At 38.9% G+C, this 27,582-nt stretch overlaps 1 protein-coding gene across 2 annotated transcripts in view; it reads left to right on the top strand.

Annotated features, from left to right (window-relative positions):
* The window catches only part of GLRA2 (glycine receptor alpha 2), a 281,710-nt gene that overhangs the window by 16,315 nt on the left and 237,813 nt on the right, over positions 1 to 27,582 (top strand). The window contains exons 3-4 of one of the 2 annotated variants that reach the window (XM_070943572.1): positions 3,891 to 3,958; positions 16,571 to 16,794. In XM_070943572.1, coding sequence (XP_070799673.1) covers positions 3,891 to 3,958; positions 16,571 to 16,794 — 292 coding nt within the window. Of the gene's footprint in view, positions 1 to 3,890; positions 3,959 to 4,056; positions 4,125 to 16,570; positions 16,795 to 27,582 lie in introns of both variants that reach the window. The other variant, XM_070943573.1, reaches the window with a different exon arrangement.

Genomic DNA, 27,582 nt, shown 5'->3' on the forward strand with positions numbered 1-27,582 from the left:
ATATCATCCAAATACACCAGCACCCCTTTATATAAGTAGTGATGCAACACCTCAGAACAGTTGCATGAAAACCAAAGGGGAGTACTTGGAACTGAAAGCATCCCAGAGTGCAGTTTTCCACTCATCACCTTCCTTGATTCGAACCCAGTAATAAGCCTCCCACAAGTCTAATTTAGTGATGATTTTACCTTTGGCTCTGTGTGCAAGCATGTCTTTCATCAGAGGCAATGGGTAAACATTTTCTATGCACACTGCATTTAGCCCACTATAGTCAATGCACAAATGAAGGGTTCCATCTTTTTTCTCACAGAACAACACTGGGGCTGCCACTCGCAGTCTAGCTGGTTGAATAAATCTACATTTAAAGTTTTTGTCTATGAATATGTGAAGCTCCTCTAGCTCTCATGGAGGCATTGAGTAGAGTTTAGGTTTTGGGAGTTTAGCCTCAGGAAGGATTTCAATACCACAGTCAGTGGGCTGATGAGGTAGGAACACGTAGGAGTCCTTCTCACTAAACAGATCCCATAGATCCCAGTACTCTTTGGGGATTCTGGGGTCACTTTTTGGGTGCTCCAGCATGACCGCCCCTAACTTCCTAAGTTTTTTGGTTTTCTTGTCTCTGGGCATTGGGATTGCTTCCCCTTTTTTGGCTGCTTTGTGTCCGGTTTTTGAGTAACTTCTCCTCCAGTTCACATAAGAGTTCCATTTCTGGAATCAAGACGTCCAAGCAAGAGGGATCTCTCCATCCCACATGCCACTATGAAACTCAGAATCTCTTTGTGCTTTCTCATTCTCATTTACACTGGCTCAGTTATAAAATGAGCTCCCCCCCAACTACTGTCCCATCCAGTTGGCAAAAAGCTATTGGGACTTTTAATTGCTTAAGTCTCAGTCCCAACTTTTCCACCAGCTCAGAACTAACCACACACCTTGTGAAGTCCAGGTCCAGTAGAGGCAACATCCTCCCTTGGGTCCCTGATGAGGGCACAACTAGTTACACAGGAATGGTTACAGGGATTACATGTTGATTTACCAGAGGGTCATTCTTGGAATTGGTTTCACTTTTTCCCAGGACAGTCAGAGCTCACAGCCCCTCATAATCACAAGTCACAAACTCAATGACCTCCACCCCTTTCAGCACTATCTCACAGGACCTTGGAGCTGGTTTCTCTGCCTTTTTTCCTGGAGTCGCCATTGCTTTGGGGCTGAGCTTGGTGGATTGGCATTTGGCAACTAAGTGTCTCTCCTTCCCACACTTAAAACACGCTGTGGATCATTGTCTGGGTCCAGACATACACTTTTCTGACTTCTGGGTTTCCTTTCATCCTGAGGGGGAGGATTTGTGCCATCTGTAACTGCCCCCAGTGTCAGTCTCTGGCTAGGTCAATTTCTATTTCATCCACCAGCACATTGCTGTAGGGTACATGGGGCCCATGAGATGCAGGCCGTATTTAAAGCAATTGATCAGGATGTCTTCAGGCCATGTGGCTAGCCAATACACTAACTCTTGGAACTCCTGGGTGTATGCAGCCACTGACTGCTGAAATTGGGTGATGATCTTCATTTGGGACTGAGTCTTGTGCTCTACCAGTGAGGCCTCAAACCATTGGTAAAGAGCTGCCATGAAGTGGTCATAGTTCTGCAGCTGGGGGGCATCATCATTATGGAGGGAGACCATCCACTTGGCCCATTGCACACTCAAGAGCCATGGTCATGCATCTTACTTGGGCTAACTCCATCCCCAATTCAGCCCCATACTCCTGCATGTAGTTCCAGAGTTGCACCAGGAAAAACCCCAGTTGCTTGGGGTCTCCCCTGTACTTCACTCTCAATGCTGGAACATTTGGGGTCCAGCATCTCTGAGGGACAGCTCCTGCAGGTGGAGGGGCTCATGCAGTGACAGCTGCTGGTGGTGACACTGCTGGGACTGGGGCTGGTCCAGGTGGACCAGGTGCTACTGGTGCTGTGGCTGCTGGTGCAGTATCTCCATTCACGGCTTTGCTTGGGGTGGTCCAAGGAGCTTGAGCAGTCATCTGAATGAGTTTCCCAGGCTCTCCAATTCTCAATCACTTCTTGTAATAAGTACAAGGAATGGCTCAGCATGGCATCCTCTGGATCTGAATCAAGAGGGGGGACTTTGCCTCTATCCCTCTCATGCCACTTTAGTCTGTGGAAACCTCTGCTTCCTTGAGTAAAAGTCAAGGAGGGTTGTTCCTCTGGTTCTTTTTTTTTTTTTTTGCCCCACCCATCTGAGCCTGATGGGCTTCTCATTGAAGTCCAGCTCCTCTCACCATTCTGCCTCATCTCGAGCATGGTGTGGTCTAGTGGGGGAGTCAGCTATAGCTCCAGTTTCCTCCATCTCACTCCCATGGTTGGACATTGGATGCTTGGCCCCCTGTTAGACTGCAGTCTCCAGGTTGACTGTTAAAGCAGACCTTGGCTAATATCAAGATTGCCTCTGGAAAGAAAACCCTTGACTCCATAGATTCAGAGAAAAGGTACTTTTACTAAGAACAAACTGAATGCAGCAAAAGTCAGGCAAGGTCTGAAGGAAACATGCACGAAAAAGACAAATTGAAAATTACCCCAGAGCCCACCCCCAGTAGTCAGGCAAACAGAGTCCAACCATCATCCAGGATGATGTTTTGCGAATGTCTCTGGTCCAAGTGCTCCATGCTGCCCTTGTGCATGCCATTCCTAGGATGGTTCGCCTTGAAGATGTTAAACAAGACAAGCTCTCTGAGTCCAAGCCTCCCCATTGGTTCTTAGCAATTCCACTCTCATACTACCCTCACACTTCCTCTCCCAAATGCCCATTGCTCCCTCCCTCCCCATTGGGAGGGTAACACAAACTAGTATTCTTCCATCTCAGTGATTATCTGCTCATCTGCTTATTGTTGATTATTACATGTAGTGCTGTTGTAATATTATAGTTAAAATTTGGATTATGAATCAGGAACTTTCATTCTAATGTCATTTCTGTTTTGGATATCTTAATTTCTCTTACTACTTACTTAATTTTCCACACATGGTTTCATCTCTTTTTCCCTTGTGCATTTATTTAGTAGAAAGATAATACTAGTGTTCTATTACTTTTAGGATTATATGTCTGTAGTGCTATCAGTATAATGCATATTTGCACATAGTATATATGATATACACAACAACTATGAATAATATCTGACAATACCTTAATATGAAAAAACATGTGGTTTAATATCTGCTAAAGCTAGACCACTACCACCTTTCTATCTCCTTTATATTTGCTGTCTTTAAAAGGGACAAGAATGAAACAACTATTCCAACAGATGATCCCCACCCACCCAAATACACTGTCACCAGTTTTACACTTTGCTTGTTACAGAATACAGTCTTGTTTTAAGGTTGTTTGTTTAACACAATTGGATGCCATCAATCATTGTTCTATGAAAACTGATTATTAGATCCCCACATTTACCCAAGAAAAATATCAGAAGCTAGTTTATCTCACTCGTGCTATGTGGCTTTCTTCTAAGAATCCATTTCTCCTCCTTCTAGCCTGATTTAAGACTGACAAAGGGAAATGTGTAGGAAAACAATACATCCAAATAATCTAGTCTAAGTTTTTTTTTGTACTTTCTCTGCAGGGAATCCTACGGTTGTCTCAGATTACAATGACTATTTGTGCTTCAAGACTTTTGCTGCATTTGTCATTAAACCATAAATTGAATTAATAATGTTCACTGCAATGGGAGGAGGGAGGCTGCAAAAATTGATCAGGGTCAGTATCATTTGTTGTTGTGTCTCACATTTTGCTTAATTTCAGCAGCCACTGCTCCAGATTGCATAGATTCTGGTGGAGAAGAACTTTTCTATGATATATATTGCAACATTTTTATTGCATTTCACAGGTCCTCCAGTAAACGTTACTTGCAATATTTTTATCAACAGTTTTGGATCAGTCACAGAAACCACAATGGTAAGTGCGGCAATGCCACTGGCACTGAAACAACTATCCTTGATATATGTCATAAACACAAACTGTCATTATTTTTCTATTTATTATTCAACTTGCAGGTCCTCCTGTAAATGTTACCTGCAACATATTTATCAACAGCTTTGGTTCAATAGCTGAAACTACAATGGTGAGTGGGGTTGCCTATTGAAGCCATCTTGTGAAGGAGAGGCATGTGCCATGGATCTGAGGTTTCCTAAATCTGGAAGCCTCAGATGTGAGGGTGACCAAGAATGTTTATTAACTTTCAGAAAAATCTAAAAAGTTATTTTTAAGGAGAAAAAAAAACCTTGTGAAGTGATTTTTGTTTAGCATTCAAATTAAATATATTAACGAATGGTGAGCATAGAAAAATACAGGCGGTCCTCGACTTACGACAACAATTGAGCCCCAGATGTATGTTGCTAAGTGAGTTTTGCTCCATTTTATGACCTTTCTTGCCAGAGTTGTTAAGTGAATAATTGCAGTTGTTAAGTTAGTAATATTGTTGTTAAATGAATCTGGCTTCCCCATTGACTTTGCTTGTCAGAAAGTCACAAAAGGTACACATGATCCCTGGACACTGCAATTATCCTAAATATGAACCAGTTGCCAAGCATCTGAATTTTGATCATGAAACCAAGGGGATGCTGCAACAGTCATAAGTGTGAAAAATGGTCATAAGTCACTTTTTCCAGTGCTGTTGTAACTTGGAACAATCACTAAATGAATTGTTGTAAGTTGAGGACTACCTGTATCAGTTTTACAAGACAGAATAAAAATATAATAAACAATGTTTCATGACGATCAAAATCAGCTAACTGAATCAGTTATCTTTCTTATAGTTCCTACTGGCAATATAACATAAAACATAAGGAATGCCTTATGTTTTTAACTCTACATGAAAAATTGGGCAAATCATAACTTTTGCTTACATCAACAATGGCCAACTGTTTTGGCAACTGTATCAACAAACCAATTCCTAGTATAAAAGAACACTATTAGTAATCTATTACTATTACTATTCCATCTACTAATTTTCTTCTTAATTTAGTGGGATAGCAGAAGGATAAACAACTATGTGTGCAGAGTAAACTTGAGGCATTTGGGCTCTCTCGTTTTTATTCACATATAATTGGTGCCAAATGCAACAAAACCTATTCAGGTTATACCATCTGCTTCTGGAATATTACAGACATCAACTTTATTTTCAAGAGGAAAATGCCATGAAAGTAATTCAAAATTTTAAACTCCAGAGCAAGGGAATTATATATTACAACAGCAATGGTAGAGATAAGGCTAAGAGGTTGCTTACAGCCCACATTCAGTGGCTAATTAGCAAGATGATATGGAAGCTGGAAGAATTTTCTTTCCTCTTCTTTTTCCACATAGAGCCACATAGGAGATATTGCAGAAATAATAGGAGAATCCCTCTTCAAATCCATCTGTAGTTCACTTCATCGTGGATTTTTATTAATTTTTTGCTCTGTTTGAGAAAGGAAAAATAAAATTAGGACATGAAATGGAAGCCCAAAACCAGCAACATAAAACCAGCTCCTCTAATAGCGTGCAGCCACATACCCTGGTCAATCTGTACTTGGGAGAGAGGATTATGAGATACTTTCTACTATGAGAACAGAGCTTCTATGTCTTCTCCAGAATTGAGACATATCTAAAATATTTTCAGTCATTCTTCAGTTCACATTTGTTAAAAAGAAGTATAAGCATTGTTCCATTAGTATTGATAAGCCCATCCCCTTGTTAGCTTTCTTCATTTTAAAGGTTCATACTTTTTTAAATTCATGGATCAACCATGCCTTGGATTTCACAAATTGGCCACACATTTATATTTATCACTAAGCATGAGTCTGTGAGCCAGTTCAGTTATGTGTCTCAATTAGTATGTGAGATTAGCTCCTGCTTCTTAGAGGCTAGTTTGAAACAACAGTATGGGGGAGTTTTCCCCCATACTTTTGGGATTTCTTCCATTCTGGGACAACAGCAGAAAACTTCTTTACATTTTACATCTCCCCTGATGACATCAGCAGCCTGCACCTGCAATGCAGTAGCCTTATACTATACTTAGCATGTATTTGCAATATTGTTTTTCTGCCTTGTTTTCATACGTTATCATATAACCCTAAGCAGAAAACCAATTGGAACAAAGATCCTTTTTGCCTGAGTTCTCCAATCTTTCTCAAAAAAAAAAAAAAAAAAGTTACATTAATACCCTTAACTAGATTTCTAAGTAAGGAAGGATTCTGTGAGGAAAGTCCTAGTCCTGATTATAGGTGAGCATGAGTGATAATGAAATTTTAAAAACTGAAGTAGGGTGGATTCTACTTGTCACTGGCTTTGCAAGATGGCATTCAATGACGATATTTGCACGAACTAATGCTGATTGCATTAATCAGACTCATCCATTGCATTTTATTGTTTCTATAATGTGCATCTATTGTGGGTTTATTACTGCTTTTCAACTAACAAAAAAAAAAAAAAGCTAAATATTGGAGTAGCTTCGAACCAAGACTTTCGGCTGCCTCATTTGCTAAATTATAACATACCTGCTGATAGTGTCAAAGGAGATCGTTTTAGTTCAGTGCTGTTCGGATGTCTGTGGCTGAGTTTCTTAAAGCTGACATCTCACCAATAAATATATTTGAAACTCAATGAAGGAATGCTGTTGAAGGCAGACATCAGTTACTACTCATTCGCTTTGCTTTATAAAGTCAATCTAATGATATCATAAACAGCATTGTAATATAATAACATTTTCCTGGGACTTCCAGAAGTTATTCTGCTGAATATCCTATTTGCCTAGGTGTTTGAATATGACTGGATGAAGTAAAATTGGAAAGTGAATGCAAATTGAAAATTACTCATAGTTTGTTGATATAAACTCACTTCTTAATCGGGAACTATTGTTTCTGGCAAGAAAAAAAATCCTCCACCTGAAACTTTTGTTTTGATTCTCATTTTTATTTGAGATGGGTTTAACAAATATAAATGTATGTGGGTTTAAAAGCTTAAATTGCATATTGTCTGTAATTTTAAATTTAAACAACCTTTCTGTTTCTAAACTTCTTGCATTGAAATTTTTAAAATTGGGCTTGATATATATTCATATACATTCACATTTTAAATCAATGCACTAGGCTTTTGTGTGGTTTTTTCATTTTATTCCTTGCCTTTTTGTCCTCATTCCAAATGCTTGGCAAGATGACAAGTATTTCCAATTTTTTGTGTCACTATTTTTATGTTAAGTGTTTTTCTGAGGCAGAAAGCCAACATTTGTTAGATCAACAGCTATTAAAATAACATGCTGCTACATTTTAACACATTGCCACGACTGAGCATTCCCAAAGATACCAAAATCATAAATCTATATTTTATACAGCTTTAAGAAGTTATATCTGTACCAGTTTTAATCATTTTATATACATATGTATGAATGTTGTCAAGGAATTCAGGAGTTCAGCTTACTTTATTTCTTTTATTGATATACTAATTTGCCAGGCAGCTATTCTAAAAGAATTAAATAATGTTGCCATTTAATTTAATTTTTTAAAACTCCTTGCTTTGGACACATATACATTTAAAGAGTGTAACATAGAAATATGCACTTTAAGAAGATTTCTTGTAAGAAAATGTGCTACCTTGATATATAATATCTTACTATCTAGATAAATAGAGCATATTCTTAGTCTTAGATACTAAAGTATATAGCAAGAAAGTACCTTACATGATAAAATATAAGCCACTTTAATTGTACCCTTTTAATTCTTTCCCACACTCATAATCCATTGTGTGAGAAATAAGAGATAGGATCCACTTACCCATCTTCCCTTCCTACTATATGTCTGAAACCATGCCCCATGTTCTAGTGTTGAAAAAAATCACAGTTGGGAGTTAGCTATATTGGTGAAAATGCCATTTACTCCAGAACAGTAATGGTATATGAAAACCTCTGTAAGAAGTGTTGACTCCCTTACAACCTAGATTCAGGTTTGATGTATGGAGGATGACAGAATTTGACAAGGGTTGAACATCCACAATGGGGAGATAGCTACAGTTGTGAAAACCTCCTATTTACATTTGAATGCTGTTTGCATACAGTTGTAATTGCATGGAGGGCAACATACAAACACTTGACTCACACTATATTTTTTTATTTCCAGTGACTGAAGGCTAGCCAACCTGGTCATAAAGAGCCTAATAATAGTAGGAACGGGGAAAGATTATCCACCCCCCAAATAATGGGTTACACATGAGAAGGACTAGTTGTTAAAAGGATTATGCCAAAATCCACTTTTGGTTAATTTGGGACATTTGCTGATCTATGAAAAAGGTACTCCATAGCAAAGAGTACAAAGGAAATCCCTTTTCAGCCCACCTTTGTCAGGTTGTGTCAATGCACTGAGTTCATCCTCCAGTCTGTTACTTAGGACAGGAGGAAAAAGTTTAATTTGCAAGAATGACATTTGATATCCATGAACATTTTTGTTGATGATTCTAAAAGGCTTATAAAAATTTGAATGCTTTAGCATTGCAATCACTTATCTGAGAGTAAGCTCCCAGGAAATTAGATATGAGAATCATTTGTTGGACTATATACTTTTAATTCTGATGATTTTCCAATTTTTTTTTTGTGATTAAAAATGATTCTATTTTAAGGGTACTTCTACAACCTCTTTTTTCTGTTTGACTGGAACAAAAATTACATTTGGTCCCCCAGGTTAAAATCTGTGTTGTGTCTGTTGCTAAACATAAATATCAGACAGTAGTGAGAATAGTTAATTCAGAATTTTATGGCCTGATAATAAGTAACTTTAAGAACAAACTGCATGCTATCTAGATGTGTATTTACACAAGAACATATGGTATGCATTTGCATAACCTGTGTATAAAACATCTAGTCATTGTTCATCTTTCTCTGATGGAAAGTATCCTTTTATTGCCATAATAAAACTTCAGGGCTTCCTAAATCTGTTTGACCCAAACAGTTAACTGTGATTAGAAAGCCCATAAATATAAATATTTATTTTATTTATTATTATTATTTTATTTATTAGATTTTTATACCGCCCCCTCTCCCGAAGGACTCGGGGCGGTGAACAGCCAAAATTAAAAAACATACAATATAAACAATTAAAATACGTTTAAAACAGAATTAAATCTAAAATGGCTCCCCAATTTAAAACGCCTTACCCATACCCCTATAAATAAGATGAATTTAAAATTTAAAAATTTAAAATTTCCACATTTAAAAAGGGGGAAGATTTAGGCCAGGCCAGCTTGATAAAATAGAAAAGTCTTAAGCGCGCGGCGGAAGGTGCGCAGATCCGGGATCCTACGTATCTCCGGGGGGAGCTCGTTCCAAATCGTAGGTGCCCCCACAGAGAAGGCTCTCCCCCTAGGGGCCGACAGCCGACATTGTTTGGCCGACGGCACCCGGAGGAGCCCCTCTCTATGGGAGCGTACTGGCCGGTGGGAGGCTATTGGTGGTAGCAGGCGGTCTCGTAAATAACCAGGTCCTAAGCCATGGAGCACTTTAAAGGTGATAACCAGAACCTTGAAGCGCACTTGGAAGACCACCGGGAGCCAGTGCAGCTCGCGCAGGAGAGGTGTCATATGGGAACTCCATGTCGCTCCCATCACCACCCGCGCGGCTGCACTCTGCGCCAGTTGGAGCCTCCGAGTGCACCTCAAGGGGAGCCCCTTCGATTATACCCACTTTAGGATGACATATTACCTGTGATGTATTCAGGAAGATCCAAACAGATTCTTATCCTCAAAAAGTTATCACCCAAAGCTTTTCCAGATGCTATGGCAGATTCCACTTGTACATAAGATTATTCTTAGGAACTGCTAAAATAACAAAACAATCTTCACTTCACTCACATCTCATTTTAGGATTTGGCATTGCCAAAGATTAAAACATTTGCAGGGAAAAAAATTGCAATCTGTCTCATTCAATGTCTGTTAAAGAACATTATATGCAGCATATTCAGACTTCAATTTTTCTCCTATTATTTATATCACAATCCACTGACATCTCCTATGGCAGAAATGATACTAAGGTGTAGAATGTGAATCTACTGGAAAAATTAATTTAAATTCAAATTAAACTAAATTTGAACTAATTGTCTAAATTAGACAATTCAAAGACTAACAAAAATAAAACTGAATGTATCGGCTTCTGTTTTAAGGAAATTGTATTCCTCTAATGATCTGATAAAAGTTTTAAAATAATTACTTGATTGAAAATGTTTATCACATAGTCTAACCATATTTTTTTAAAAATGTTCCCTACCCTCTTTTTAAAATAGAATTCTTAACTTTCATGTGAATTCAAATAAAAAAATTGACTTCTTCTCGAGTTGTGCCCAAAATATACGTACATGTTTATGAATTTGGTAAAAAAAATTTTTTTTTTACAAAAAATACAATCCAAATAATGCAAAGGGAACTATCTAAATAAAAAAAACAAACCAAAATTTTAGAAAACAGGCACTCCAGAAACATCCACTATCTGCTCTAGCCCAAAGCCTGGGGACAAGTCCATTTTAAGAGCTTGTTTATGTAACATCAGTGTGGAGGACCATTCAGAACAGGGGTCACTCAGAATGGGAATGCTATTCCAGAGGGTCTCTAAGGTTATGAAGTGACCTTATTTGATGGAATATGGAGCGTGCTGAATCTGCCGGATTATATTGGATGAACTCTTGGGAGACAAGAGTTCCCAAGTTCCCTTAAAAATGATCATTCTTATGCCATGAATGATTTTATAGTGATTAAGCTTCTTAACAAGAAGCTTAAATTACATCTGGAAGGCAACTGGTAACTATCCCTTGATAGTGAATACATTGTAAATAACAAAAGGTTCTAGATAACCAAACAATTCTGCACTCACTTTCAATATGGGATGGGATAAAAAGAGAATGCCTCCCTATGCCTGGGTTGATGGTCAAATTCTTATGTTGTTGAAATAATTAAAATTCAAATAAGTATATTTCATTACAAGAACTTTGCCCTATCTGCTACAGTTACACTCAACATATGACTGATTATGATAGTGGCTAGTATATAGATATATATATTCATTCAAAATGCAGACATGTAAATCCATTCAAATGCAAGATTACTTTCAATGGAGCAGGTGACACTTTCACATTTCTGGCTCAGCTGGAAAGCTAAAGAACAGGTGATTATGGCTGGCACTTGTGCCATTCATTTATATCCAAAAAGCCATCAGAGCAGGAGACCCCAACCTCTTTGGCACCAGGGACCAATTTCGTGGAAGACAAACAGATGTGGGAGAGGAGGGGAAGGCGGACCATGCAACCTAGATCCTTCACATGCAGTTTACAGTAGCATTCATGCTCCGATGAGAATCTAATGTCTGATGATCTGAGTGGGGCTGGGGAAATGATGCTAGCACTGAGGAGCACCTGCAAATACAGATGAAGCTTCGCTCACTCACCCACTATTCATCTCCAGCTGTGCAGCTCAATGACCAGGGGTTGGGGGCCCCTGTGTTAGGATGAACATATGTGGAAAACAAAACAAATTAAGTACTATCTTAACTGCAGAGATCCTCAGAGCCCAGGCCTTTGGTTGATGTTGTGCAATGCCAGGTCCGTGGTAAATAAAGCCCCCCTCATTTGTGATCACGTTCAGGAGGGGAAAGCGGACCTGGTGGGTATTACGGAGACCTGGTTGGGCCTGGAGGGGGGGGTCCCCCTCGTTGAAATGTGCCCACCAGGTTTCTGCGCATTCCATCAGCCGAGGTCTCAGGGGAGGGGCAGGAGGGTGGCGGTTGTTATAAAGGAAGGTCTTGATCTGAGGGAGGCCACTGTGCCTCAGATAGCCGGATGTGAATCCCTCCTTGTGAAGTGGGGCCGTGGGGGCCAGATGGGCTTGCTGATCGCATACCTGGCTCCCTGCCACGTGGCAGCGGCTTTGCCTGAGCTGCTCAATGTGATAGCCGAGGTGGCAGTTGATACCCCCAGGCTTATGGTCATAGGGGATTTCAACCTGCCATCTATTGGTGAAACGTCTGAGGCGGCTCGGGAGTTCATGGCTTCCATGACGGCCATGGACCTGACCCAGTTAGTTCATGGCCCCACTCACATGGGGAGACACACTCTGGACTTGGTTTTTGTCTCTGGCCAGTGGCTGAATGGTTTTGATATAGGGGATATTGTGATCGAGCCCTTGTCATGGTCAGATCATTCTCTCCTTCGACTTGACCTTCAAACCGCTACACCTCACCGCAGGGAGGCGGAACTGATTAGGTGGTTCCGCCCCAGGTGCCTGATGGACCCAGATAGATTCCAGACGGAGCTTGGGCCATTCCCTCAGTTCTGGCTCATGATGCAGCTGAAGACCTGGTGGCCGCTGGAGCTTTGGACCGCATCGTGCCTTTGCGGCCTCTGATCCGGTGCCGATCCCAGGTGGCTCCCTGGTTTTCTGAGGAGCTGAGGGAAATGAAGCACCAGAAAAGATGCCTAGAGAGTGGTTGGAGGGCCAGCCGGTCCAAATCTGACCGAACACTGTTGAGGTCTCATATTAAGACCTACCTAGTGGCGATAAAAGCGGCAAAGTCTGACTACTTTTCTGCTCTTATCGCTTCTGCAGATAACCCCCCAGCCGCCCTGTTTAGGGTGACCCGCTCCCTGCTCCACCTGGGAGCATGGGAAGACCCCTTGGAGGGTAGAGCTGAGGACTTTGTACAATATCTGCATGACAAAATCACTCAAATTCGGGAAGGCTTGGACTCTGATGGGGTAGGTTCAGATGGGGTGATGGAGGAAGGTCTTGAGAGTGTTATCTGGGAGGAGTTTGACCCGGTGACTCTCGAAGACATGGACAGGATTCTGGGTAGACTTAGTGCGGCCACATGTTTATTGGACCCGTGTCCCTCCTGGCTGATGCTGGCTTCCCGGGAGATTACACGAGGCTGGCTCCAGAGGATTATCAACACTTCTTTGAGTGAGGGTTGCTTTTCCCTGCTCAAGAAGCCCTCCCTGGACCCGGCTGTTTTAGTGAATTATCATCCAGTCTCCAACCTCTGCTTTGTGGTGAAGGTTGTTGAGAATGTGGTGGCACGACAGTTCCCCCAGTACTTGGATGAAGCGGTCTATCTTGATCCGTTCCAGTCAGGTTTCAGACCTGGGTACAGCACAGAAACAGCATTGGTCACATTGGTTGATGATCTCTGGAGGGCTCGGGACAGGGGTTTTTCCTCTGTCCTGGTCCTATTAGATCTCTCAGCGGCTTTTGATACCATCGACCATGGTATCATGCTGCACCGGTTAGAGGGGTTAGGAATGGGAGGCACCGTGCTGCGGTCGTTCTCCTCCTTTCTCCCTGACCGGTCACAGTTTGTGTTGACAGGGGGCCAGAGGTCGACCTTGAGGTACCTTATGTGTGGGGTGTCGCAAGGGTCGGTCCTCTCACCCCTTCTGTTCAACATTTATGTGAAGCCGCTGGGTGAGATCACCCATGGTTTTGGGGTGCAGTTCCACCAGTACGCTGATGACACTCAGCTGTACATCTCCACCACGGACCACCCCAATGATGCCCTTGACGTGATGTCCCGGTGTCTGGAGGCCGTGCGGATCTGGATGGGGAAAAACAGGCTCAAGCTCAACCCATCCAAGACCGAGTGGCTGTGGCTCCCGGCATCCCGATATAGTCATGGTGCCATCTCTGACTATTGGGGGCAAGTCATTGGCCCCCACGGAGAGGGCTCGCAACTTAGGTGTCCTTCTGGATGCATAGCTGTCCTTAGAAGAACATGTGACGGCCATGGTCAGGGGGGCTTTTTATCAGGTTCGCCTGATCCACCAGTTGCGCCCCTTTCTGGATCGGGACTTCCTACACACGGTCACTCATGCCCTCGTCACTTCCTGCCTGGACTATTGTAATGCTCTCTACATGGAGCTCCCCTTGAACAGCACCCGGAGGCTCCAACTGGTCCAGAATACGGCCACGCGGGTGATTATGGGAGCGTCATGGCGCTCCCATGTAATACCTCTCCTGCGTGAGCTGCACTGGCTTCTGGTGGTCCTCCGGATGCAATTCAAGGTATTGGTTATCACCTTCAGAGCGCTCCATGGCTTAGGACCTGGGTAGTTACAAGACTGCCTTCTGCTACCAATAGCCTCCCACCAGCCAATTCACTCCCACAGAGAGGGGCTCCTCTGGGTGCCATCGGCCAATCAATGTCGGCTGGCGACCCCCAGGGGGAGAGCCTTCTCTGTGGGGGCTCCTGCCTTCTGGAACGAATTGCCCCCCGAGATGCGGAGGATTCCCGATTTACGCACCTTCTGCCGGGCCCTCAAGACACTTTTATTCCAACAAGCCGGGCTGGCCTAATTTTTAATTTTTTAATCGTTAACTCTTAATTTTTAAATGTCCAAAACGGATAGTTTTATTTTAATTAGATATGGGCTAAACTATTTAATATTTCTTAAATTGTTTTTTAAATTTTATATCTGTGTGTTTTATTCTGGCTGTACATCGCCCTGAGTCCTTCTAGGAGAAGGGCGGTATATAAATTAAATTTATAAAATAAATAAATAAATAAATAAATAAACTGTAGTTTGAAATTAGATAACTCTTTAAGAAGATTAAGACTGGTGGGTCTTCATGATATTGCTCCCCATGTATCTTTAGCAAAATACCACCTAACCTCATAGTAGCCTTAAAGCAGATATCATGTCAGGACTCACTCATACAATATTTCTCATTCTCAAAGAAACAACTGAAAGCTGAGGGAAAAAATCAGTAACAACTTCCACCCACCTTCAAAGACATTCCACATCAAACAATTCTGCCTGTTGTTACACAATGATGCCATAATCTTGTACCATTAGGGAGAAAAAACTCTTAAAGTTACTCAGTCTATATTTTACATAATTTTTCAGCATAGCACAAAATGTTAATGTTATCAAATGTTAATTCTTTCTAGGACAGACTGTATCTTCCAATAATTCAAAATGCATTCACTGTACTGAGGTCAATAAATATTCCACAAAGATTCCCAGCTAATGTTTATTTATAAATTACTCTGCTGGATATATTGTACGAATGCTTAGTTAGATACTTGCAAATTAATCAATGAGGAGGCAATCAAAATTAGTCTTTAAAATTCTGGCAGGTTTTTATAACGTTTAGACAGTTTTTATTCTCACTATTATGGAATACTAATTACATTTCATAATGTTTCTACTATGCTGAATAGATGAATTTTATTAATTTTATCAATAAAACATATGGTAAATGAAAAGTTGCACTCCATGATACAGTCAGAGTTTAATTTTGTTTTGGTTCTTTTGGTACCTCAAAAGAATGAGGTAAAATTGCCACTCCATAGCTTTATGATTAACAATAACAACAACAATAACAATACACCATTGGTACTGAAAAATTTGCCATCAGTCAATTTTAAATTTAAAAGGCGGCTTTACTGGGAACAGCTTGTATCCTGTGGTGGTACATATAACACCATCAAACATCCAGATCTGCCTATCCCAGGTCCTTGTTAGGACTCGATAGGTAGACAAAAATGCCAAACCTGGGTCTGAACCAGAGATGGGTTTCAGCAGGTTCTGACCAGTTCTGGAGAACTGGTAGCAGAAATTTTGAGTAGTTCCGAGAACTGGTAGTAAAAATTCTGACTGGCCCTGCCCCCATCTATTCTCTGCCTCCCAAATCCCAGCTGATTGGGAGGAAATGGAGATTTTACAGTATCCTTTCCCTGCCACTCCCACCAGGCCATGCCACGCCCACCAAGCCACACCCACAGAACCGGTAGTAAAAATTTTTGAAACCCACCACTGGTCTGAACATCTGGCTGAGTGTACAATGATTAATAATAATAATAATAATAACAACAACAAGGAGAATGTGGGATTTTTGAATCCAAACAGACAGACATTTGGTCCACAGGTAATGCATGATTTGAAGAGAAACAGCTACAAAAAAACCTATGAAATACCGCAAGCTGCAAATTGAAGTTGAATGATTGTGGAGGAAGAAATCAATGGTTTTTTTTTTAATTTGATTTATATGCCACCCTTCTCTGGAGACTCAGGGCTGCTTACAATGCGTTAAGCAATAGCCTTCATACTTTTGTATATTTATACAAAGTCATCTTATTGCCCTCATAATCTGGGTTCTCAATAGTAGGTTGTATCAATAGTAATAGAAGCCCTTGGAGCAATATCCAAAAGGTTGCCTAGATACATGGGAATTTTGAATTTATTAGACCTAAATATTCTGACTTTGTAAAAAACCACCTTACTCGGAACTGCCTATATACCCAGATGTTACCTTAACAGCTCTTAGATCCTTGGTTAGGACATGAACTGTTAAGTTTTTACCAGTTCCAGAATGAGAATTGAATTGAAGGTTAACAATAACAACAACAACAATAACAACAAAAATGACAAGAACTCCCAGATTGTCCTTGACTAACATAAAGCATATTGTATCAGATAATTCAATAATTCATCTAGGTTTCAAAGTCTAAAAGCACAGTCACCTGAACAAAAGATTAAATAATTGGTATATCTGACATTTCTATAGGACTACAGAGTGAACATTTTTTTGAGGCAGCAGTGGAACGACTCCCGTCTTGCTTATAGTGAATACCCTGATGACTCCTTGGATTTGGATCCATCAATGTTGGACTCTATTTGGAAACCCGATTTATTCTTTGCCAACGAGAAAGGTGCAAACTTCCACGATGTTACAACAGACAACAAGCTTCTAAGGATTTCCAAAAATGGGAAAGTATTATATAGTATCAGGTAAATCACTGTTTGTACACGTTGGGCATAATCTTGATTTTTGAAAAATGCATCTTAGATCAATTTAAATATTCAGCCGAAGTTTGAATTCAGTAGGGCAGAAAAAATGTCTCCACATTGCTTGACTTTCCTTTTCTCAGATGGGAAAAAGCATCATCATCAAAAAACATCAAGGATTGATAACATATAAAATATGTTTGCTGCTCCAAAACAGCAAATCCATCTTCATGAGTTGGGAGTGCAGAAAAAAAAGAGCTTACACTTATAATAATGTAATTTTTGCAATGGAGCCTTCCAGATAGAAAGTATACTTAAACAATGAAGCTAAATTAATAATTTCTATACAGGTAGTCCTTAATTTACCACAGTTCATTTAATGACCATTCAAAGTTACAACAGCACTCAAACAACTGACTTATGACCATTTTTCACAGTTACTACCTTTGCAGCATCCCCATGGTCATGTGTTCATATGGCAATTGGTTCATATTTATGACGGTTGCAGTGTTCCGGAGTCATGTGATCACCTTTGCAATTTTCTGACAAGCAAAGTTGGGGAAGTCAGATTCACTTAACACTAGTAACTAGTGTTACTAATTTATCAGCTGCAATGGTTCACTTAGCAACTGAGGCAAGAAAGGTTTTAAATGTGGCAAAACACACTTAACAAATGTCCTACTTAACAACAAAAATTTTGGCCTCAATTGTGGTCGTAAGTCAAATACTACCTGTATTCTAATTTTTTTCTTTCTTGCTGCAATTTTTTTTATCACCTGCAAGCTACTTAATTATTTAGTGAAGAATTTAAAATTATAATCTGAAATCTTACAAATTCTTAGATGCAATAAAGATTTAAGAGTTTTCATCCATACAGAAAAAAACCACCCAATTTCAGTGTATTTTCTTCTTTATCTGTTATAGTTTCTGATTTTATTTATCCAACTGTGAAGAAAGGCAAGTTGGTATTACCTCAAGTTCTAAGATCCTTTTTAGGTGCATGCCAGGAAAAGCAAATGCTGGTTTCATGAACTATTGTTACATTGTTGTAGTTGTTGCATTCCAATGGTCATTATAGGTTGGATACTGATGTAATACCATTACTGCTTTACTGAGGACAGAGACAATATTTTAAGTGGGTTTTTTTTTCCAGTTTGCAGAAGGTTAGGTTTTTTGCTCATAAACCTTTCTAGGTATAGGAAGCATTATCAGGGACTTTTCCTCATTCAAAAAAAAAAAAAAAAAAAATCAGCAGAAATAACATCACCATTGTTTTATGGGTTAGGCTGAGTTCTAGTGGCACAATCTCAGGGGATTTGGACTCAAACATACAAAGGAGTTTGAATTGTTTGCAGCCCACAGTAGTAGATCCCCAATTTCTTATGTACACAACCCAAAAACAAAATAAAAAGGAAATCTGTGAACTCAGGCTGTTTTAATTGGTTACTAGAAAAGTTAATAGAAACTAGGGCTTTTCCATCATCAGTATAAAATAAAGACGAAAGGCTCATGGAATACTGTCCTGATGCTCACACTCTTCTGCTTCAGAACAGACAGAAACAAATGATAAGGACAAATAAAAGTAGAATTGGGGTGGGGAGGAAAACAAAGGTTAAGCCTACAATTGTGGCTATACACATTGGATAGAATTCAGTAGTATTTAATTGTGACTTCTGCTCAAATTATGGAAGGCCATCGTGGGTGAGTTGGAGGGTGAGGCTTAGAAAATCCAAAAAGTTTAGTTTCTTGACACCAAATTTTAGCTAAGTATTTTATTCGGAGGCTCATAAAAGATAAGAGGACTTTACCCCCTGAACCTATTCTCTCAATCATTTTAGAACTGCTTCTAACAGACATAACTACTCAGCATTAACTTGACCTACTAATTCCAACTCAGCAGTCCAAAGACTATTCAGGATAATGGCTTCATTCTGTCTGAGACATCTTTTGAGTTATCAGTCTAGACCAGAGTTTCTATGCTGGCTGGGGAATTCTGAGAGTTGAAATCACACATCTTAACAGTTGCCAAGGTTTAGAAATGCTGGTCTAGACTACAAGCCAAGTATTAAGCAGTTTTACTTCTTTTTTTATTATTATTATGTTTTTTCTTTATTTTTATATATACTGTACATCAACATCAATACATGAACAGTGTGGCATCTGGGTATAAAATAATACTGATATCAATAATATTTGTTACATTGGTTATGCTTATATACTCCTAAAATTAATACTCATATTTGCATTAAGATATAGTCCTTCATTATTTAGTTATTCAATATTTCAATGTATCATTCTAATGCCAATTACAATATTGTTTAAGCATGCATAATAATACCATCTTTCAACCTCTAATCTTTCAAATTAATTATTTCAATTATTCTATTTAGTCAGGCTATCCTTACTAATCCTAATGTAATACACATATTGTATTAAGATATAATCCCAATACTCCATCCTGACATCAATCACCATATTATTTAAACACATATTAAATCCATCTTTCAACCTCTAATTATTGCTTTTATTCTTTTATTTAAAAATAAAATAAAATCAGCTAAAGTCCCAGCTGATCAGGAGGAAATGGAGATTTTGCAGTAATCTTCCCCTGCCATGCCCACCAAGCCACACACACAGAACTGGTAGTAAAAAATTTTGAAACCCACCACTGCTCCAGAGTATCTGCCAAAACCCCTATCTCTCTTTCAAAGGTATCTTTCAATTCCATTTTTAAATCTCTTAAAATACTTTTTCCCTGATTTATTTCATTAGTCATTATAATCCTTATTGTCTTCTCCTTCTCCTTGTTTTGTTTGCTGATTTGTGTGTTTTGTCTTTTCCTCCATTCTTTCTGTTGTCTCCTCCCTTTCCTGGACATCTTGATCTTTGTTCATTGTCCCTTGTAAAATATTTTCTATTTTCCTATCTATGCCTTGCAGTAACTTTTTTATCTCTCTAAAGTTCTTTGTCCAAAGTATCAATGCTTTGGAACATCAACAGTATTTCTTTGAACTTCCACTCATTTTCCTCATGTGGAGCATCTCATCTTATTTTGATAAAGTCCGCTCTTACTCAATAATAAAAAAAAACATATATTCAGGCCTAATGTTGCTCCTCAAAGAATACAATAGTCATAATTCTTTTATGTCCCAGGATTATTCCATCAGATGTTCAGGTAGTCCAGGAAGCTCTCCAAATATCTCCTTTATAGGTTTAGTCATATATCTTAGCATTCAGATGTTGCTTTATTTAGGTATCTTCCTTGTTCTCACAGTTGAACCTCCCATAGTCATAGAGTAGATAAGTATAGAACAGTAAATATCACCACAGTTCTCCAAATGTTGTTTATTTTTCTTATCAAAATTTTTCCAGGCTTATAGAGTATGGTATATTTTCATTCATCAGTAAATGGCACTCTCAGCTTAGGTTTCAGCATTGTCTCAGTTCTAACAGGTATTTAATCAAATTTTAATTTGATTTATAAAAGCAAAGCCAATTATTAAAGTAAATAGATCCAGCATTTTAAAATGCCTTTCCAAAATAATGCCTGTCCAATTTAACCATCCAATTTTCTGTGCTTTGAAATTTTTAACTTTCCCCTTCTTAGTTTCTTTCTTTCAGGTCTGTAGTTTTTCTCTATGTGGTTATTCACTGTTTTAACAAATAGTTTGGGTTAGGGGTTTTTTCCTCTTTTCTTTTTAGGATTAGGATTTAGATAAAAAAGGAATCATCTCACCCAGTTCCATTCATTGTTCATTTACACCACTCCTGTGATTTCTTTGTTGCCTTGGCTGTCCCAGCTTCACGGTAGCCATTTTTAACTGCCCCTTCTCCTTGTCGTGAGGAGATGAGGGAGAGGGAAGAAAGCCCTGAATCAAGCAGGAGAGATTGTGAGTCTCCACGACCTGCAGGGCACCCCTCTTTTCTTCACCACCCCTCTAGGGTGGCTTTAGCTCCTTTCGGAGCCCTCTAACAGGGAGAACTCGGTGTGGGAGCATGGAGACCTGCTTCGATCTCACTGTGACATCAGCTGGAAATCCAGTAGTCTCACTTCTATTTAGCTTTTAAGACCAAAGTTAACTAATCATGGTTAGAGGATTTCTCTGCAGGGATTTAGGTTATGCCTATGCCTATCAGAAACACAATCTCATGTTATTATTTTTGTTTATATATTTATGTGCAGATATAATTATTATATAGTTATATAACTATAATTTTCATTTTATTAAATTCTATATGCTTTATCTTTCAATAAACCCAAGTCCAAAGATGCAATTAACTGATTTTCTGTATGAGAAAAGTTAATGAGGCACAAACATGTTTATTCAGTATGATATTCTTTCAAGATATATCAACAGCCTCAGAGTGAATGGCCACCTGAATTCTCAGAAGTAAATGTGCTGTTACTTAACAGTGCTATTTTCACCTGTTTAATCTGAAGGAAAACAGAATGCTCTTATTTGCTTGAGTGATGCCAGATACATCTTACTAGGAGCAATGGTGCAGTAGTGTGTATATTTGGAGTGCAGTTGGATAATTTTTCTGACATTTGTACATGTCACAGAAATAATATTTCAAGCTGTCATTTCAGATTTGTAAGATGTATATGCTTCAATGAAAGTTAATATGATAAAGTATAAATAATAGTTGGTTTTGAATCCAAAGCTTATCATATCATATTCTATAGACCATAAATGCCTCCTTCATAGACAATCAGTATGAAGGAAATATATTGGACTCTATACCTAGCAAGTACTTACTTTAAGAATTATTTGGTAAAAGCCAGTGGGATGGAATTTGTCTTCCTAATTCTTTTCACTGGATGAAAACCATATAAAGTAACCTTCTACACCTCTCAGATTCTGGTTGATGGCCCTTGCAAATGGCCAGTGCAGAGGAAGATTTCAACAAGTCTGAAATTTGCAGTAGATTCAAGATGATCAACAGAAAATATATCAATGTGCCAGGCATAGCAACCTTTTGGTCTCAGTCTTGAATATTATTTTGGCAGGAAAAGGGAGGCCATTTAAATAGGTAAAAAAGTTTCCTCTATGCCAGAGTTTGGTATGAAAAGCTCTAATCTAAAGAAAAAAGTACACATTTAAAACTAAATTTGTGAAATTGATAGTGCTGTACATCTTTGCTCTTCCCAACTTCTCTGCATGAGTGTCAGGTTCTGAAAGAAGGAAAAACTGCAAAGCAATACGCGGGTTTGCAACGTGGTTTATCTCCTCCGGCATTCACTGACCACCAAAGCAATACAGTACTTCAAAGAAATTGTCAGAGCTAACATCTGGTACTCCCCACCACCATTTAACTGTTCCCACCACCACGCCCCCTCCCACACACCTGCTCCGTCACCATGTGATCCTGGAAGCATAGTAGCCGCTGCGTCATTTCCCCCAGTTGGAGGGCTCTCCGCTTTGGTGCTCCTGCAGGTACTCCCGCAGCCTGCAGCAATTCTGTCTCTCTGCTGGAGACGCCCCACTGGCAATTGTTGTTGTCTGGTGCTCTCGCAGTGTCCAGGTGCTTCTGCAGCTGCGGCAATATTTGAAAGATGTCTTTGTCAAAGTTTTGGTCACACTCTCAGACCTCTATATTTGTGAGGAGGAATTGTAACCTCCAGTTTAACTCATAGCGCTTCTTCCACACCTGAGGGCTGAGCATTTTGTGTTTGCTACTGATGAAACAACACTAGAATTACGAATAGGTGGGGGTTGTTTTTTTTTTTTTTTTGGTTCTTGCTTTCCTGAAACTTCAAGAAGAAATAACTCCAGTTTAGAATTCCAACATATACAGTCAGGCCATGATATCTATGAAACAATACTAAATTACAGGCAGGCTTAGTCAGTCAACAACAATAAACTAGAATAAGCACCCACAAAAGGTATAGGGATGGGACATTTAAGGAAAATATTTGCCTACCAAGTGTGGAAACTTCGGGAGTTCTGATCAATATTGCAATAGCATTTTAGCTTATATAAAGCTTAGCACTTTATAGCACTCTCTGGGCAATTTACAATGTAGAAGCATTATTTGCATATTTCACACAACAATCTGGATTCTCATTTTACCAACCTCTGGAAAGATGGAAGGATGAGTCAATCTTGAGCCGCATCAGGATAAAACTCCAGGCTGTAAGCAGAGTTTTGCTTGCAATACTGCACTTTAACTACTATGCCACCAAGGTTCTATATTTATATCTTTGGGGAAAATGGAACTACACATTTGTACTTAGGCTTTGAACTAAAAAATAAAGATGAACCAGGCTATCTCGATTAATTCAACAAAACAATCCTAACTAACATTATTGAATTAAAAGGTTTATTGTTAGCAATCACTTTTCTCATTAAAAAGAGAAAAGTGCTTATCTTCTAACTGATTCCTTATTTGTTTCTCAACAAAGAATTTGTTGTTTCTTCAGATTTAGAAGTTTAATGTTTTCCGGTTTCATAGAATTATACCAATTATTTACTATTTATCATGTAATCAAATACCCATACGTTACCTTACTTTAGTAATTTTTTTACAATTGAGAACAAAACTTTCTAGTTGGAATCTTTCTTTGATCCAACAGGATTCTTCCATTTCCATTTAAGCAAATGATTTGAAATGATTATATACCCAACATTAGTCATGATTGGTCCAAGAATATTGGTAGCCTCAAGGGCTTCCTCAGTCAATACTGCTGAACATTGATAGCAAGTTTTCTATTTCAAGGAACATTTCAAAATGTCAATCTAAATTCCCATAAAGTTAACATTGTTTTAAAAAACCCCAAAAACCCCTCCCAAAAAACAAGGAAGAATGAGAGCCATTTTGTTTCATTGTCTTCCCTTTTGAGAGTTTCAGGTTTCCCCAGCATGTTATTACACCCAAGCACTGAAACGTTTTCACCCCTGATTTGCATAGAAGAAAGGTGAGGTTCTTAATACCTTCTGATGAAGAAACCAAATTTGAAGCTCTCACATGAAAGTAGCAACAGATTATTTCCAAAGAAATGTGATACTGAAGCTTTGAACTTCAGCTGACACTAAGATATTTACAATGGCCAATATTACACAGGATTCTGTCCCTTTTATACCCAATGGAAATAACTGCCCTTAAATAGTTTGTATTTATTCTAGTGCATTTGACTAGTAAAGTCTTTGTCAGTTTGGTCAGGGCTGATAATCATAATCATAATCATAAGTTTATTTGTCAAGCATATATAAGATAACAGGTAACAGTATAAACATAATTTGAATACATGAAAAGAGTAAGTAAAAAAGAATATTAGGACAGGGACAGTAGGCACTCTGGTGCACTTATGCACGCCCCTTACAGACCTCTTAGGAATGGGGTGAGATCAACAGTAGACAGTTTAAGGTTAAAGTTTTGGGGGTTTGGGGAAGAAACTACAGAGTCAGGTAGTACATTCCAGGCATTGACCACTCTGTTACTGAAGTTATATTTTCTGCAATCGAGTTTGGAACGGTTTACCCTGAGTTTGTATCTATTATTTGCTTGTGTATTGTTGTGGTTGAAGCTAAAGTAGTCATTGACTGGAAGGATATTGTGGCTGTTAATTTTGTGTACTATGCTTAGGTCAGACTGAAGTCGGCATAGTTCTAAGTTGTCTAAGCCCAAAATTTGAAATCTGGTGGCATAAGGTATTTTATTGCGGTTAGAGGAATGGAGGACTCTTCTCGTAAAATATCTCTGGACTCTCTCGATTGTATTTATGTCCGATATGCAGTGCGGCTTCCAGACAGTTGAACATGGAATCTTCAGAACAGCAAACATTCATATGGTTTGTAACACTATGTGAATTTATACTTCATTTTGTGTATGTGTACATTGCACAAACACTCCAGTCTCATTTTAAATTTATTGTATAATCCAACATAGCATTTTAGAGAATTTTGATTTTCCTGGTAACAGTGCCTTAACCTGGGAGAGATTAGCAGTGAGAACACAAAGATCAATGTCAAAACTAAAAATTACTGCTTGTTCTCCAGGAAGATATCTCTCCTTCCCTTCCCACAGTTATATTGGTTGTGCCCAGATAACATTTATAGGTTGTGTTTTTGTGCATGTGTTTTTTTAAAAAAGATAAAGCATTGGATCTTGCACTCCCAAAGGAACTATTTTTGTGTGGGGGGGGGGGGGGTGGAGCACAGCGGAAGAAAAATGATTCAATTATCTTCAGGCAAAATTGTATGAAATTCTTGGCTATTCGAAATGTCTTTTTAAAAATGTATGTTTTTCACTATAAAACTTGCTAATTGATGGAGAAACTCTCAATAGAATTAAAGCAAGGATGGGATGGGATAGGGTAGGGTAGGGTAGGGTAAGGACAGCAAGCCTTGTAGGCAAATACAGAACTTGTTCAACATATTAATAACAAGAAAAAAGTCAAGGAAAAGTAGGTCCACTAAAGAGAGAAGATGGCAAGGAAGTAACAGGCAGTAGGGAGAAAGCAGAGCTGCTTAACTCATTCTTTGCATCAGTCTTCACACAAAAAGAAATTATAACCCAAAGTTATATACCAAAAAAACTACTGTAAAAGTCAAACTAGAAATAAAAATTAAAATAAGCAAGAAAATGTTAAGAGAACATCTATCTGACCTTGATGAATATATATCACTGGGACCTGACAGAATACATCCCAGAATTTTGAAGGAGCTGGCAGATGTTATTTCAGAACCACTGTACCATATCTTTCAAAAATACTGGAGCACTGGGGAAGTACCTAAGGATTGGAAAAGGGCTGATGTTGTTCCAATTTTTAAGAAAGAAGGGGAAAACCAGACCCAGGAAACTACAGACCAATCAGTCTAACATCAATATCTGGGAAGACCTTGGAAAAGATAATCAAAAAATGTATCTGTGAACAACTAGAAGCAAATAAAGTTATAACTAGTAGCCAGCACAGGTTTGTTAAAAACAGATCATGCCAAACCAATCTTATTTCATTCTTTGAAAAAGTCACTAAATTAGTAGACCAGTGAAATGCTGTGGACATAGTATACTTAGATTTCAGTAAGGCATTTGACAAAGTAGACCACAGCCTACTTCTTGGTAAACTAGAAAAATGTGGAATAAACAACATCACCACCAGATGGATTTGTACCTTGCTGGCAAACTGTACTCAATGAGTAGTCTTTAATAGTTCTACATCCATATGGAGAGAAGCAAGCAGTGGGGTACCACAAAGCTCCATCTTATGCCCAGTACTCTTCAATATCTTCATAAATGACTTAGATGAGGGAATAGAAGGGGAACTCATCAAATTTGCAGATGACACTAAACTGACAGGAATAGCCAACATCCCTGAAGACAAGCTCAGGATCCAAAAAGATCTTGACAAAGTTCAACAATGGGCCCATCCAACAAAATGAATTTTAATGTGGAGAAAAGCAAAGTTTTACATTTAGGCAGGAAAAATCAAAGATATAAGTACAGATTAGGCAAGACCTGGCTCAAAAACAGTAACTGTGAGAGGGACCTTGGAGTCCTAGTGGACGATCACTTAAACATGAGCCAGCAATGTGCGGCAGCAGACAAAAAAGCTAATACAATCTTGGATTGTATAAACAGAGGCATAGAATCAAGATTATGTGAAGTATTTGTGCTGCTTTATAAAACCGTTTTTATAAAACCAAAATCAATTTTGATTACCATACTACAAAAAAGATGTTGAGACTTTGGAAAAAGTTCAGAGAAGAGCAACTAAGATGATCAAAGGCCTGCAGACTAAACCATATGAAGGGGCTGGACTAGAAGATCTCCAAGATCCATTCCAGCTCTATTCTATTCTAAGATATATTACTTATATGAGGTTGGGATTTACTTCTGTATATGTGGATCCTGTATCCCTGAGAAATAAGTTCCTTCTTTTGCTTCTACAGCACTGTAGTTTTCACTTTGTTAAATGAATCTTTATTGCAGTTTTCTCATGTTACAAAAGAGTGACACAGTTTAGCAGCTGAAAGTAACATCTTCCCTTCTAAATCCAAATAGATTCTGCTTTAAATCCTTCCTGATCCTGTGGCATTGCTTCATCTAATAAAAATTACGATGCCATATTTAATTAAAAATGGGAGAAATGTTGGCAGAGTCTGTTTATAGTTTTGTCTATGGGGAGCAGTCTTGGCTGGAAAGTTTTTTTAAAAAAATTGGCAGTTTCATATGGAAATCAGGACTAATAGGATTTTTTAGAATGTTTACTGGATGTAGGCCAAAGAACACATCTGTGTACATAGGAGTCTATCTGACAGTAGTTTCAGCTGGCATAAACCGGTAGTGACTTATGGCAATCTGTGAACTGTGTGAAACATTTCTTTTGGCAAAGTCGCACTAACATAATGGCACAGTTCAAAAAATAAATGTTCCTATGAGTTTGGTTTGTAAATGAGTGTCATTACACTTAGAAACAGAAGCATGAAGGAAAGCAATAAGAGTTTTGGTGCATTCTATATGGAGAGACTTTATTTTCTTTTTCAAGAATACTATGTTGAGTCCTGGGTGCTATATTTCTTTAAAGACAATAATAAATTGAAATGGTTCACTATAGAGCTACAAAGCTGTTCATGGTCAGATACAGCGGTGGGATTCACTTACCTTCCCTACCGGTTCACAAATGTGAGCACACACACTTCATCTGAGTATGCGCACGGCCTTCTGCGCATGCACAATGCTTGCAGATTACATCTGGGCGGGTGTGTGGGGCCTCCTGCGACCGGTTCGCCTGATCCGGAGAGAACCGGCTGAATTTCCCCACTGGTCAGATATTATGAGAACAGATAG

This window comes from Pituophis catenifer, unplaced genomic scaffold, assembly GCF_029215685.1.
Source record: "Pituophis catenifer annectens isolate HBS135680 unplaced genomic scaffold, rPitCat1.0.hap2 SCAF_4, whole genome shotgun sequence".
NCBI classification, from domain to species: Eukaryota; Metazoa; Chordata; class Lepidosauria; order Squamata; family Colubridae; genus Pituophis; species Pituophis catenifer.